General features: G+C 41.4%; 1 protein-coding gene across 2 annotated transcripts; it reads right to left on the reverse strand.

Annotated features, from left to right (window-relative positions):
- Positions 1-3,215: 3,215 nt before the first annotated feature.
- On the reverse strand, positions 3,216-11,993 carry LOC123131565 (kinesin-like protein KIN-6). Of its 2 annotated transcripts, none has more exons than XM_044551209.1 (23): positions 11,306-11,993; positions 9,677-9,882; positions 9,273-9,396; positions 8,981-9,075; positions 8,701-8,836; positions 8,519-8,584; positions 8,329-8,391; positions 7,809-7,859; positions 7,346-7,428; positions 6,921-7,041; positions 6,682-6,777; positions 6,407-6,601; positions 5,755-5,839; positions 5,598-5,671; positions 5,398-5,460; positions 5,153-5,279; positions 4,930-5,070; positions 4,662-4,759; positions 4,340-4,424; positions 4,172-4,224; positions 3,836-3,960; positions 3,636-3,720; positions 3,216-3,527 (listed from the first exon to the last, which is right to left on the reverse strand). In XM_044551209.1, the coding sequence occupies exons 1-23, from the start codon at positions 11,915-11,917 to the stop codon at positions 3,414-3,416; spliced, it is 2,898 nt and encodes a 965-aa protein (XP_044407144.1). In that variant the 5' UTR covers positions 11,918-11,993; the 3' UTR covers positions 3,216-3,413. The 2 variants fall into 2 exon arrangements, with proteins under 2 accessions (XP_044407144.1, XP_044407143.1); XM_044551208.1 differs by having other exon boundaries at positions 3,636-3,723.
- Positions 11,994-12,547: the final 554 nt, after the last annotated feature.

Genomic DNA, 12,547 nt, shown 5'->3' on the forward strand with positions numbered 1-12,547 from the left:
ACAAATTGGCTTATGTACTTACAAGATTGTCCCAAGAAATAATGCCTGACGTGCGGATATATAGTTGTTGCTGAGTGTTTTGGTTTGGCAAATTGCAATTGAACTTTTACTACCATTTGAAAGCACTTATTGCTTGGATTGGTTTGGTTTGGTTTGGCTGGTGGACTTGTACGTTTGTGGGTTGGGTTGGGTTTGGTTCGGATTACAAACTATTCCCGGGTTTAGGCGCATCTCCCTTGTCAATCATTTGGTACGTGTCAACGAGCACCTACCGGATAACGAAACCCTCATGGCACACCGACATCAGCAATGACACCTCATTGGTTATCGGTGCGCAAAGTTGACTGCATTTCTTATATTTTTTTTAATGTTTCACCCAACATATATAGGTTAAGTGAGATCCTACAGACAGAAGCGTCGTACCATACGTGGATAGGTACATGTTAAGATTGTCGTACATATTGTGCAGATAAGGCTCTAGAAGGTTTAGGGTTGAGCGGCAGGGTCACGGTGGAGTTGGGGGAGTGCGGGCGAGAGGCAGTCGTGACCTTCACGGCCGAAGTGGCCATCGGCAGTGGTCGGGTGGAGGTACGGTCACGGCACGGGAATGTTCCATGCAGCGGTTGAGGCTGTGTGTGCGAGGCGTTTCGTTTTACGGCAGCCGCCCAAGTGTTGCAATTGCAACACTTGGTTCTGTATTTTACAACTGCCCTAAATTTTTGTAAAAAAAAGTTGCAACAAGGGCTGTTGTCGGAGCACTGTTTTTGCCTCCAAATGCCCTAAGAAACGAGTATGCCCTATTTTAGGAGACCTCCTATCTGCCGCATTCTGTGGCAGATTGAGGAGCTTTGCACAGGCACCAAACTAATGGGCCGGCCCAGGTTGCCACTCCGGTCAGCAAAAATGATGCGCAGGGCCGGGTTCGAACTCGCGTGGCATGACACCTTGTTTCGCGAACCAAGCGACTAGAGCTGACAACCATTTATGAACAATAAGAAGCCCAAACATTTAAGTAGTTGGACTCGCGTGAGAGAGGATTTTTGGAACCCGGGAACATGATCATATGGATGTATATTACACATGTGTAAAGTTTGGTGATGAAATAAGTAAATATGCGACCTAGACAAAAAATGAAAAAATGATGATTTCCAAATAGTGAATAATGCATGTACTGTTCATCTTTCCAAATAGTTAACTTATTTCAGCATCAAAATTTACACATGTGTAATATACATTCATATAAACATGTTGATTTGTTTTCAGAATTTTTTGAAACTTCAAAGTAGCATTTTGGCACAATTCAAGAAATAGGGCTCCAAGGCATCCGGGTTCCAAAGTGAGTTTTTGGACTCGCATGAAATTCCTAAGAAAGATAAAAGAGATAAACTCACGAGGATTCGAACTAGGCACCTCCTTGTAGTAAGCAGTGGTATGCAATCAGTGGAATACATAATTTTGGTGTCTAAAAATTGCAGCATGGCTTATAAGAACTGTGAACGACAACATATCTAAATATGATTTGTAATTTTGAATGTGTCTTTATTTAGGAATTCAAATATTTATTGAAACAAAACATTTTTAAATTATGAACAAATTTTACAAGCTGGAAAATTATTTGAAAACACAAACAAATTATGGAAAAGTCAAATATTTTTCAATTTTGAAAAAAATTTAGAAAAAGGGGAGATTTTTGAACAAATTCCAAAACGTTAACCTTTTTCACAACAGGAATATTTTTCAAAAAAATGGAACATTTATTGAAACTTTGAACAACAATTTGAAAAGTGGACAATATTTGCATATGTGTACAATTTTCGAAACTTTGAACAACTTACGAAAAGGCGCTCTTTTTTGAATTTCATGAGCATTTGACGATTTTTTGAACAAAATTTGGAAAACCAGGTACATTTCTGTACTTCTGAATAATTTTTGAAACCCCGGACAAAATTTGGAAAAAGAAAATATTTTTTCACATTTTAGAACTCTTTTTAAAAATTGCAAACGTTTTTCGAATTTATGAACTAATTCTAAATAGAGGTACATTTTTTGTACAAATTTTTAAACCCCCAAACTAAACTATAAAAAGCAAACATTTTTTCAAATTTGCGTACAATTTCTGAAAATCAAGAAATTTTTTAATTTTCTCAACAAAACTTAAAAAGAATATTTTTTTTGAACTTTGGAACATTTTTTTAAAAGAATTAATATTTCAAAAATTTAGAAACAAAATTTGAAAACAAGAACATTTTTTGAAGTTTTTAAAAATTTATCAGCAGCACAAACAGTTTTTGAAAAAAAATAAACTGGAAAACAAAAAATGAAAAATGAAAAAGAAAGAAAAAGAAAAATAGACAGAAACAGATAAAAGAAAAAGGAAACAGGGGGAAAATAAAATAAGGGAAAAAGAAAAACCGGTTCAGGAACTAGAATGTTCGTAAAACCGGAAAATTCGGCTGGGAACCACAAAGTTCCCAAAACTGGAATCACTTTACGTTAAACGGGTCGGCCCATCTCAAACGCTAGTTTGATCTCACTTGTGCGTCACTCCGGCAACTTGCCGCAGCGAGCGGCAAATAGGAAAATCCCTATTGTAGGGCAGCTATCGGAGATGGTCTAATTTCATAGTAAAAAAAGATATGTGCATTTATATAAACAGTTGTTGACCGCAAGACTTCAGCCCTGATGGAGCCCACATTTCCTTTTTAAACGATGATGATTGGTCTTAAGTAGGCTGGCCCACATGAACATGACAATGACTCAAAGTCCTCTACATTTTATCATGTGTGCCAACACTACAAGCCACATAAGAGTGAAGATTTTGTGCGGCTTCCAAGCTTCATTTCTATTTTACTTTATTTTTGGAAGTCATAAACGTATCGCATTACATGCAATAAAAAAGATTACCTTTTGTCCCCTCCAAAAAAGATTGAATGTCACTTTAACCCACAAAATAAAGTCAAATATTGTTTTTTAAAATACCAAACGGTGGTAGCATTGTTCCTTCTTTTCTTTTTGCAAGGTGATAGCAATGTCCATAACTATGAATAATTGTGTCTTTTCCTTTTTCTTTTTGCAGCTCATAGGAAAAAAATCAAGATGTTTGTCTACATAAAAAGAACGAATATTTTCGAACTTGTCTGGTTGTATTTTTTAAAAAACTCATACTGCAGCTCAGGAGCCATGTGCTTTCGCTATGTACTAGTTCTTTGCCGAGAAAAATCGCAAACTATATGAATGCGCGACGATGACAGCATTTCTTAGATAGATAAAATATTCCAGGTGTCACCATAAGTCTAACTGTGAACTGGACTTGATGAAGATCCTACAAAAGCGCCATAGCGTGGACAAGTAGCTACACCAAACCGAGGTGATTTGACGAATTTTATATAATTTAATTGAGTGGGTACTCTTCTCTAGCCCCGGCGATGCCTCATGGGCGGAGATTTCGCTTTGAGGAGCCGGATGAGCGCGTCCGATCGCCCAGCAGCCGCCTGCTCGCCTGACAATGTCTTGGCGCCTCCTCCATCCTGCAAAAACAGCAATTGCATCACTCAGTCAGGTTAGAATGAATTGATCAAAAACCAAACACTTTCGACAGACAAGACGAGATGGGGGCGATGTGCGTGCGTGCGTACCGTGGCCCTCTTGGTATCCGCGGCATCAATGGCAGGGCCGGTGAACTCCTTGAGCATCATGGACGCCACCGGCAGCAGCCTCCTCCTGCTTCACCAAACCAAACCACAGGTTGTTTGTGTCAACTACATTACAGATATTAATTACTTATCAAGCTGGTTCTTGCCATTAGGTGCCGCCTTCCATAAGTACGCTCGCTCACCTTGACGTCTTCTTTGTGTTTTCACGAGGCTTCGAAGCGCAAAGGTCCTCATTTGCTTCTTTCTGGCAAAGGTTCTCCTTTTGGTCATCCGCGGTCCCCCCTGCCTGGCAGTCCTTGGTTGGAGCCTTGGCATAAGCAAGACAACCAAATCAGGAAATGCAACTGTAGAGACAAAATACGTGTGGTATGACAGCATTATTATAAATGACCCTGGTAGAATCTGTCAGCTGCATCTACGATTTCGCGCTACATTACAGTATTTGGTAGTAGTAGTAATAACCAAGGCAAAAGTAATCTAATAAGTGCCAAGTCTAGACAAGCAGCAAAAGAGCTTACTATTGAAGCCTTCGTCTGGGGAAGCCCTTCGTCTGGTACATGTCGGCCATGTGCTGCAGAAATGCACTGATGTTGATTAGGCGACTCATCTCACCATTTAATGCAAGCAATGTGAATATACCAAAAATTAGCGACCAAAGATTATTATGCACGACACTGGGCGCCTACCGTGTTCTGCAGCAGCCTCCTTTACCGTGTGCTCGCAAATTTCTGGCTCAGGCACCAGTTCATCAAGATTCTGGTGAGCAGCACCCTAGAAGAGAAGAAGGAAAAGTTCAACCGACATGTCATAGTTTCCAGTAGGGTGTTCCTAGTAGCAGAAACTGGTGTAGGGTAACTTGTATATTAAAAATATGCACCCTGCCATTATGACCAACTAATATGCGTCCTGCCATTATGACCAACCATGGCATACTAAGAATATTCCAAAAACGTGTAGGGTAAACTTCCCTTTGAGTTGCAAAAACGAAAGGATCAAAGGATTGCATACCATGCCTTGCAACTCTAAGAAAGGCTGATTGGAGCTAACGTCTCCAGCATCACAGTTCAGTTGCTGAGATGAACTTTGATAATCATGCTGCTTCATTTCTGTACAAAGATCAAGTGAAAGTTTAACAACAACAAAAAAGTACGCCCTCCGTCCCATAATATAAGAGCGTTTTTTATACTACACTAGTGTGAAAAACGCTCTTATATTATGGGACGGAGGGAGTACATCACTAGCAACGAAGAAACAAGCATAAGAAATGAGTTTGAACCTTTTATGTCGACGCCATGTTGAATACTCTCCACTTCTGTATTGCTGCTTAGCTCTTCTTTACTTTGTTCCATGGGAGCTTTCTCGCTAACTTGTATATCAGTAAACTGTGCGGACAGATTACATGGAACAATACGAAGTTCTGCGGAAATGATACATGTGTCTCAGTTGTTGTGTACCAGTTAGTTTAAGAGTTGTCAAGCAAAGGGGATATACAATTGGACCTGTATAGCTTAGCTCAGATGGATCATCCAAATGACTGGGTGCATGTGTTACACCACCGTCAGGTGCCGAAGTCTGTTCAGAACTCTCAGAACCATCAGATTCCTTGTTGCCCACTTGTCCCATTATCTGAAATAAGAGAAACATAAAGTCAAAAATGATGTTGTTCAGTAACAACAACTACGATCAAATGCAACGCAAAATGACTCTGCATACATGAGAAAGTGAGAGAAAATTGCATGCCCACCTCCGTATTTTCCTTTTTCAGATCGCACTTGGGTTCAGTAACATCAGGAGTGCATGCCTCTTTCTGAAAAAAGTAGGATGGCATTGTGTCAGTAGAAGATGAGGCGAATTTCTTCAACACTAGGTCGCATCACAAAAGGTTGAACTATGTGGACACATTGCTCATGACGGAATGCAGAATGTTGAAGGATAAGTATAAACCTTCAAATATCTGGAGCTCAATTCTTGTTCATCTATCAAATTAGCAACAGAGGTATCACAGTCGACGGATTTCTCTGTTATAAGAAAATGGACTCAGAACCAAAATAACTATGTGCTGATATTGGTGAGGACATGTTTACTGTGAAAACATATGAACCTGTCATATCGCAATAAGCTGAAGACATTTCTGGATCAGAATATGTACATTCTTCTGAGATCTTTTGTACCAACTCAGTGCTCAACTGTAGACAAACACAAGCATGTCAGCAAGAAAGTTCCAACCTCATATGTATGGCTTACTTCAGATAACATGAAAACAAGCGTTTGCATGTCTTTTCACAAAGAGTAGAAGCAAATATATGAAAAAGTTGGGCAAGAAAGTGCCGATTTCATACAACAAAGAACACCCTACACGTCTATACAAGCAACACGAACACCCTATGCTACTCCTAACGGCTGTTCAGGCAGCAGGTGAATGTAGAGTGTACAGCTAACCAGATCTCATGGCATATACAGTATTGAGATAGAGATTTGAAGGGGAGATATGTTGCTTGCTATTGAGGCACAAGTAGTACATAAAGCAGGGCAGAAGGTGATATGCTGAAAAAATACACATGAGCATTGGAGATATGGTAACTTGCTTATAGAGTTCTAATATTAAAGCATGCTTATTTGATTCTTGCTTGAAATAGCAGAAAAGCACCTAGCATATATACCTCCAAATCTAAGTCATTCATCATGCACATATAAGGCAGTATATGTAAATAGAACATCAAATGTCAGATATTATAATTTGAAGCTGAACTTACATGGAAATTGTCTAATGCAGCGTCACTGGCCAGGTCAGTTTGAGAAACCGAGCTTATAGCAATTGATGCAGCATCATTTTGCTTAACGTGTGACCAACGAGACTTCAGGTCATCCAACTCCTTTTTCAGCTCTAGAATTTCAATGTCTTTATCTTTGAGCAATTCCCGCATGCTTTTAGCAGCAACCTCAGACTCCTATGAACGAAATACCATGGATCAACACAATACAAAAAGAAACTCGCATGAACAAATTACCAAAATCTTTTGCTGCTTACCGAAATCTTTTGTTTTGAAACAGTCCATAAAGCATTGAAAAGGTTCTTCATGATTTGTTCACTTCGAGACACTCTTTGCAGCTCTTTTTCTTCAGCCTGCAGAACATAACAAAAATGATACTTCATTCAAAATAATTAACTATCGGAGCTGAAATGTCTATACAAGTGAGGCTCTGCGCCAGACAGAAATTAAATACTTAAATGGGACCAAATTATTGGAGGATTTAATCAATTTGTACCGTAACAACTTCAGGTTCGGGCTTGTTAACCTTCCTCTTTTTCTTGTTCTCTTGGCAAACCAGGGAAACATTGGTTCTCTTTTGGGAAACCAAATCAGAAGATTCATCAAGGCTGGTGTACCTGAAAAGATAACAGGAAATAGAATGAATGATAATAGGAAGATTCATCAATATTTGCTCAGACAAATATCTGCTATTGTGATAGGTTTAAATAAAGGACTTCTCTGCTCCTTGAGTTCTTTTACTTAATCCTAATAGGAAATATTGTCATTACACTAGGACTGAACTGCATGCACCAGAATTGGATAAGATGCAATCTAAGTATCTAACATTTCAACTCCAGTTATGTATTTCCCTTTCTCCAAAGACAACAAAAGGCTGGGATAAGGAAAAAAAAAGTATGTCGTCAAAGGTAAGGGAAGTACCTTATTTTCATGTAAGGAGATGCTTGTCTGAGCAAATATGATGTATCAGCGTAGTCATCTTCTCCTGGTTTCACGTTCAAAATCTGAGAAACAATAGAAATGGTAATTAAAAACAGTGCACTTATCAAGTCAATATTCACTGTGTAGACCTCAGAGTAAGGGTGCCAATGACACACTCTTCCAGCATAAACATATAGAAATTGTGAATGACTTGCAAAAATGTGCCTTCAGTTGAATTTTTTTCAGTAGGCATCCTTCATAATGGCCAATAGAATAATACCCTCTCCATCCCAAAATAAGTGTCGCTGATTTAGCATAACTTTATACTAAATCAGCAACACTTATATTGGGACCAAGGGAGTAGTACATTTGTCAGGATCAAAAAAACTTTGAACTAGTAAGATATGTCATTTGAGGAGCTGTTGATAAGAAAAATAGACCATTTTATCTCGGAATGGCTTACCAGAGTCATCTTCTTCCTTCCTTCCAGGTAGTCTTTCAAGTACCTAGTCAACTTTCAAAACAAAAAATATTTAGGACAAATGAAAATAATATACATCAATGAAATGGATAATAGCATTTTAAACTAAAAACTCATAGCATATACAGGTTTTAAGAGTAGAAAAACAGAGTGTCCAAAAACAGAGTAATGTCTAATAGCAAGCTAGTAGTGTATACATGGAAACCAAGCTGCACAAGTTATAACACAATAAATAGGGAGTCAGTAGCTTAGTTGAGATGGAGATATGACTATGAGCACACTAAAAATATTGTGTTGATAGGCACATTTCATATTAGATCAATACTTGTCGACTGTTAGATCCCTAACCAGAGAAAGGGAAGATCTCCATTAAAAATGTTATGTTGGTTGGAGAAACATGTGATGGGCATTGTTTGGAGACCAGCCAAAAGAATCAAAAAAAGGGAAGATTCAAGATCCATACTATGTTTATTTCAAAAGAATACATTGTCAGCAGACATACCATTGAGTTCTTAAAATGTTTCTCCAAGGTTTTCTTCTGATTTTTCTGATGATCTAATAAAGCCTGCAGTTACCAAAGTTGAAAAGCAAAACTATCATTAGCTGGCAGGCGCACCTAACTGATAAAAAATGCATTTTCCAAGCACCATCTGTTGTGCATAAAGGTCAGCAAATGAAAAGGTTAATTTTACCCTCAGACATAGACCGAAAACCATGGACGTATTGTTGATAAAGTTACTCTCCAACAACCTTGAACCCTGGAAATCAAATATTAAAAGTTTTTTAGACCATTATCCAGTAGAAGAACAGGTGTCATGACATGGTTCTATGATCACTGCTATACAATACAATTAACGGTGATAGACGAATAGACCTTATTTCCGGTATTCTTTTTTCGCTCTGCTCCAGCAAGGTCAGCAATTGTCAGGACAGATCCACTAATCTGGTGCTCACTTTGTTGGTCAACAGTTTTATGAACAGCACGTATAGTGATGATGCACTGTGACCGGCTGCAATACAATATGAAATTAATCTTAACATCATCGTATATAACTTAGTTAGGAAACACAATGAGAAAACGATGCCCATTTTTCAGGATAGGTGCTATTTATATGAAAGATATGTTTGCAGATCTATCTATACAGAGAACATGCCTTGACTCGCTGTTAGCATCAGTTGCAGCTGTGCTCCGCTTAAGCATGCCACGTGAAACTAAACTCTCAGCATCCATGGCACTTGAAATGGCCACCTGCAAAATAAATAACAGTGAGCATCTAATTGTATGCTATTGCCAGAAAGGCGAGCACCTTACTGCATGCTACTACAAAAACTATTCATATCAACGCAGTGCATATCAACTGGAATGTGCCATTCCAAGGCCCCCTCTTTCAGGATGGAAGCCAAGGCTGATTACAGCAAAGAGGTGCAAAATGAGATCGTAGATACCTCTTTAAGGCCTTTAATTGTTGCTGACTGCTGGAGGGCCAGTTCTGCTGCATCAGACAGAAGATCGAGAATCCGTTCTCCTTTTCCTTCACAGAGTATCTCGAACATTGACAAGTAAAACGATCTGCAAGTATGACATGGAACCCATTAACAGAGTATTTGTGATAAGAACTTGCATTTGCACATCATGTTAATTAAGTTATAAGCTGTTCGCGAGAGAATCCAAAACTGTATAACTCCTTTAGTTTCAGAAATTTACAGACTTGCATGCTTCACTAATCTTCTGAACATTTGCTATGTTTGCGGCATTTGGCGTCAATCCTAGCAGACCCAGTACTAGATATGCAGATTATACACTAGTAGAGTGTACCAAGCTGGCAGCAAAAAGGCCAGAACAGGTGTACCTTGGCGATTGGTTGCCACCTTCGGATTCATCTGCCGCAGTGAAGATCTTCTGTAGAGTGAGCGGTACTAGGCCGGGATTTCTCGCAGTACCAAAGACGGTGTGCGTCTTGCCGGACCCCGTCGGACCCATCGCCACCAGAAGGCCGCTCTTTCCTCCCAAGAACTCGTCCACCAGCGGGTTCATCACTTGAGTAAAGATATCATTCTGCACGGAATTGTAAGAAGAGATCAATAGCATGCCAGCAAATGCATAGCTTCAGGTCCAGTAAACGTCATCTAAATCATAGCCCGGTAGAGAAATACTCCTAGGTCTGTCCTGAAATCGGTAGCATTGTACCACTAAGACAGTAATGCATCACCTCAAAAAAAAAAAAAAAACTAAGATAGTAATGCAGTGAACAATGTACTTTTATACAAATGTACTTTTATACTGGTTGACATGCCGACGACCGGTTGACTAGAAACAAGAATTTTCAAACCGACTTACCAATTGTGAATTGGTTTTCAGTATTGCTAAGCATTAGTTCCATAATTTTAATATGCCTCAACATATAAAAACTGCACAAATGTCTACTTGAATAACAGGAACAAGAAAATAGAGATACGAAAAAACCATAATTGTGAAGATTTGGATTTCTGCGAGACCATACAACGCAAGAGTTTGGCATGTCATGCATCAAGACGGTACACAAAAAAATAAATGCATGGATTTTGGAGGAGCGAAGATATAGCCAGGGTGTGTGCATTGGACTTCTAAAGGCTGAAATGAAAAGATCTATGAGACTGTACTAAGATTATACAGAAGAAAAATTCATTTTATGCGTCTTTCAGCCTTTGTGTGGGTTATGAAGAAAAATAGTTGGGTGGTACATAAATAAAAATCCATGGGTGGCTTGGAAAAAATTACATCACATCATGGAGTGAAAAGAAAATGAATTGTAACAAGACGTCCGACGGATGAAAAATTCTCTCCAAAATAGAGTGCACTCGAATCCTTAGGGAAAATGCTAAATGAAATCCATAGGACAAAACCCTTAGGATTCACACCTAACTATTTTCCCGTGGTTTATCTGCAAAAATAGCCCATAGTCTCTACAGTAAGGTAAACAATCGCAATAGCAAGGACAATAAGTTCCTTACACTTGGCACAACTGTGAGGTGAAAGCACAGATCTGAAAAGAAGAAGATTGATGCTGCTTTTTCTTAAACTAGCATAACAAGGATTACATGAACCGACAATCTTTAGTAATGAAACTATAGTCGTGCCATGTAGGAGCTTTCGTCGCATCATACAAGAAACAAAACTTCACCACTAAAAATGCATACAAAAGCTGTGCAAAGTTTACACGAGTTAAACATCTCCAGCTGACTATAGTAACAAAAAGTCTAGTTCAAACACTGTAACCACGAGTTCCTCACTGCTGTGCTGGGGATGCTCACAAGATCCTCCCAACAGGATCCGGCTGAGATCGTAGCGCAATGCAAATGCAGGTCGAAATGGAGCCGATTTGTCGGGGTTTTGGTGCTTTTCTTGGGGTACAGCAACTTGTTCTAAGCGAGACATCAAAATGTGTAGATGCAAATGGGTTTTAATCGGGAGGGGATGAGGATTTGGGGGTTAATTATACCTGCGAGGAGTCGGGCGGGAGGACGGCGGAGAAGCCGTCGAAGACCTCGGTGGCGGTGCGGCCGCGCCGGTGGTCGACGAGCTTGGCCTGGGGGACGGTGAGCGCGACGGAGCCGGGGCCGGTGGCGACGAGGCAGACCCCCGGCGGCTGCTGCTGCTTCTTGGGCGGCGGCGGCTGCTCCTTGGCCCTGGCGCGGCCGGCGGCAGGCCTGCAGCCGCGCTCCCGCTCCGGCGCCGGGAGCGGGCGGATGCGGAGGTAGACCTTGAGGCGCTCCTCCGCCGCCGCCGACGACGAGGTCGAGGAGGTGAGCGCCGTGGCGGCCGCCGCGGCGGGAGGAGGGGGGTGGGGAGGGGAAATGGCGGCGTCGGGTGGGGTCGGCGGAGGAGGCGGGAGAGGGGTGGCGGCGGCCGCGGGAGCCGCTGCCGCCGCCGCCGCGGCGGGTTCGTCGTCGAGCAGGCGGGAGATGACCAGGGCTTTCCGGCGGCGGGAGCGGAGGGTGCCCGTGGTCGGGGTCGGCGCCTGGGCGGGGGTCGGGCCTGGGGTCAGGGCCGGCCTGCCGCGGCGGGGAGGGTTCCGGCGGACGGTGGTCGGCGGCGGCGGCGACGAGGCCATCGGAATTGAATGGGGATCGATTTGGTTTTCCTTTCCCTCCGCTGCTCTTCGAAAATGCTTTGAAATTTGGAAACCAGCTGCCAGGAGAGTGGGGGGGGGGGGGGGGAGCTGAATTATGGGGCCGCCTGCCCCCTCATATCCACCGTCCGTTTTCGGCAGATGCGATCCAACGGCCTGGATGATCCAGCAGGGTTTAGCCAGGTTTTAGGGCTTAGTCTATGTACCCACAAAAGAAAGATGTTTAGTCTCCTTATCTTGATATTAGTTGTATTATGTTACATTTCCGCGGAAGTGGCCTTGATTGTTGCCGGCTGAACCATTGGTGGATAACATAAAAATTGATTATGGGTTTACTGCTAAAAGCTCTGCCATTTTTATAAATGTAAGGGTGAACGTATATTTACCTGTATCTGAATCTGGCCCTGCATCCATCGATTTAATGATATCTTCGTAGCTACTCAAGACATGGCGGAATTTGCCCCTGATCAGCAGTGTTACTGGTGCTTCTAGGCTTCGAACTGGTGGTTTGGCTGCCCTCGGTCACGAGCTTACCATAGTTCGAAAGGTGCCTCTCTTGGTTTATCAATGATAAGGAAATATGCATGGGTATAAGATCTTACTCTCACGGCC

Source organism: Triticum aestivum, chromosome 6A (assembly GCF_018294505.1).
Source record: "Triticum aestivum cultivar Chinese Spring chromosome 6A, IWGSC CS RefSeq v2.1, whole genome shotgun sequence".
NCBI lineage: Eukaryota > Viridiplantae > Streptophyta > Magnoliopsida > Poales > Poaceae > Triticum > Triticum aestivum.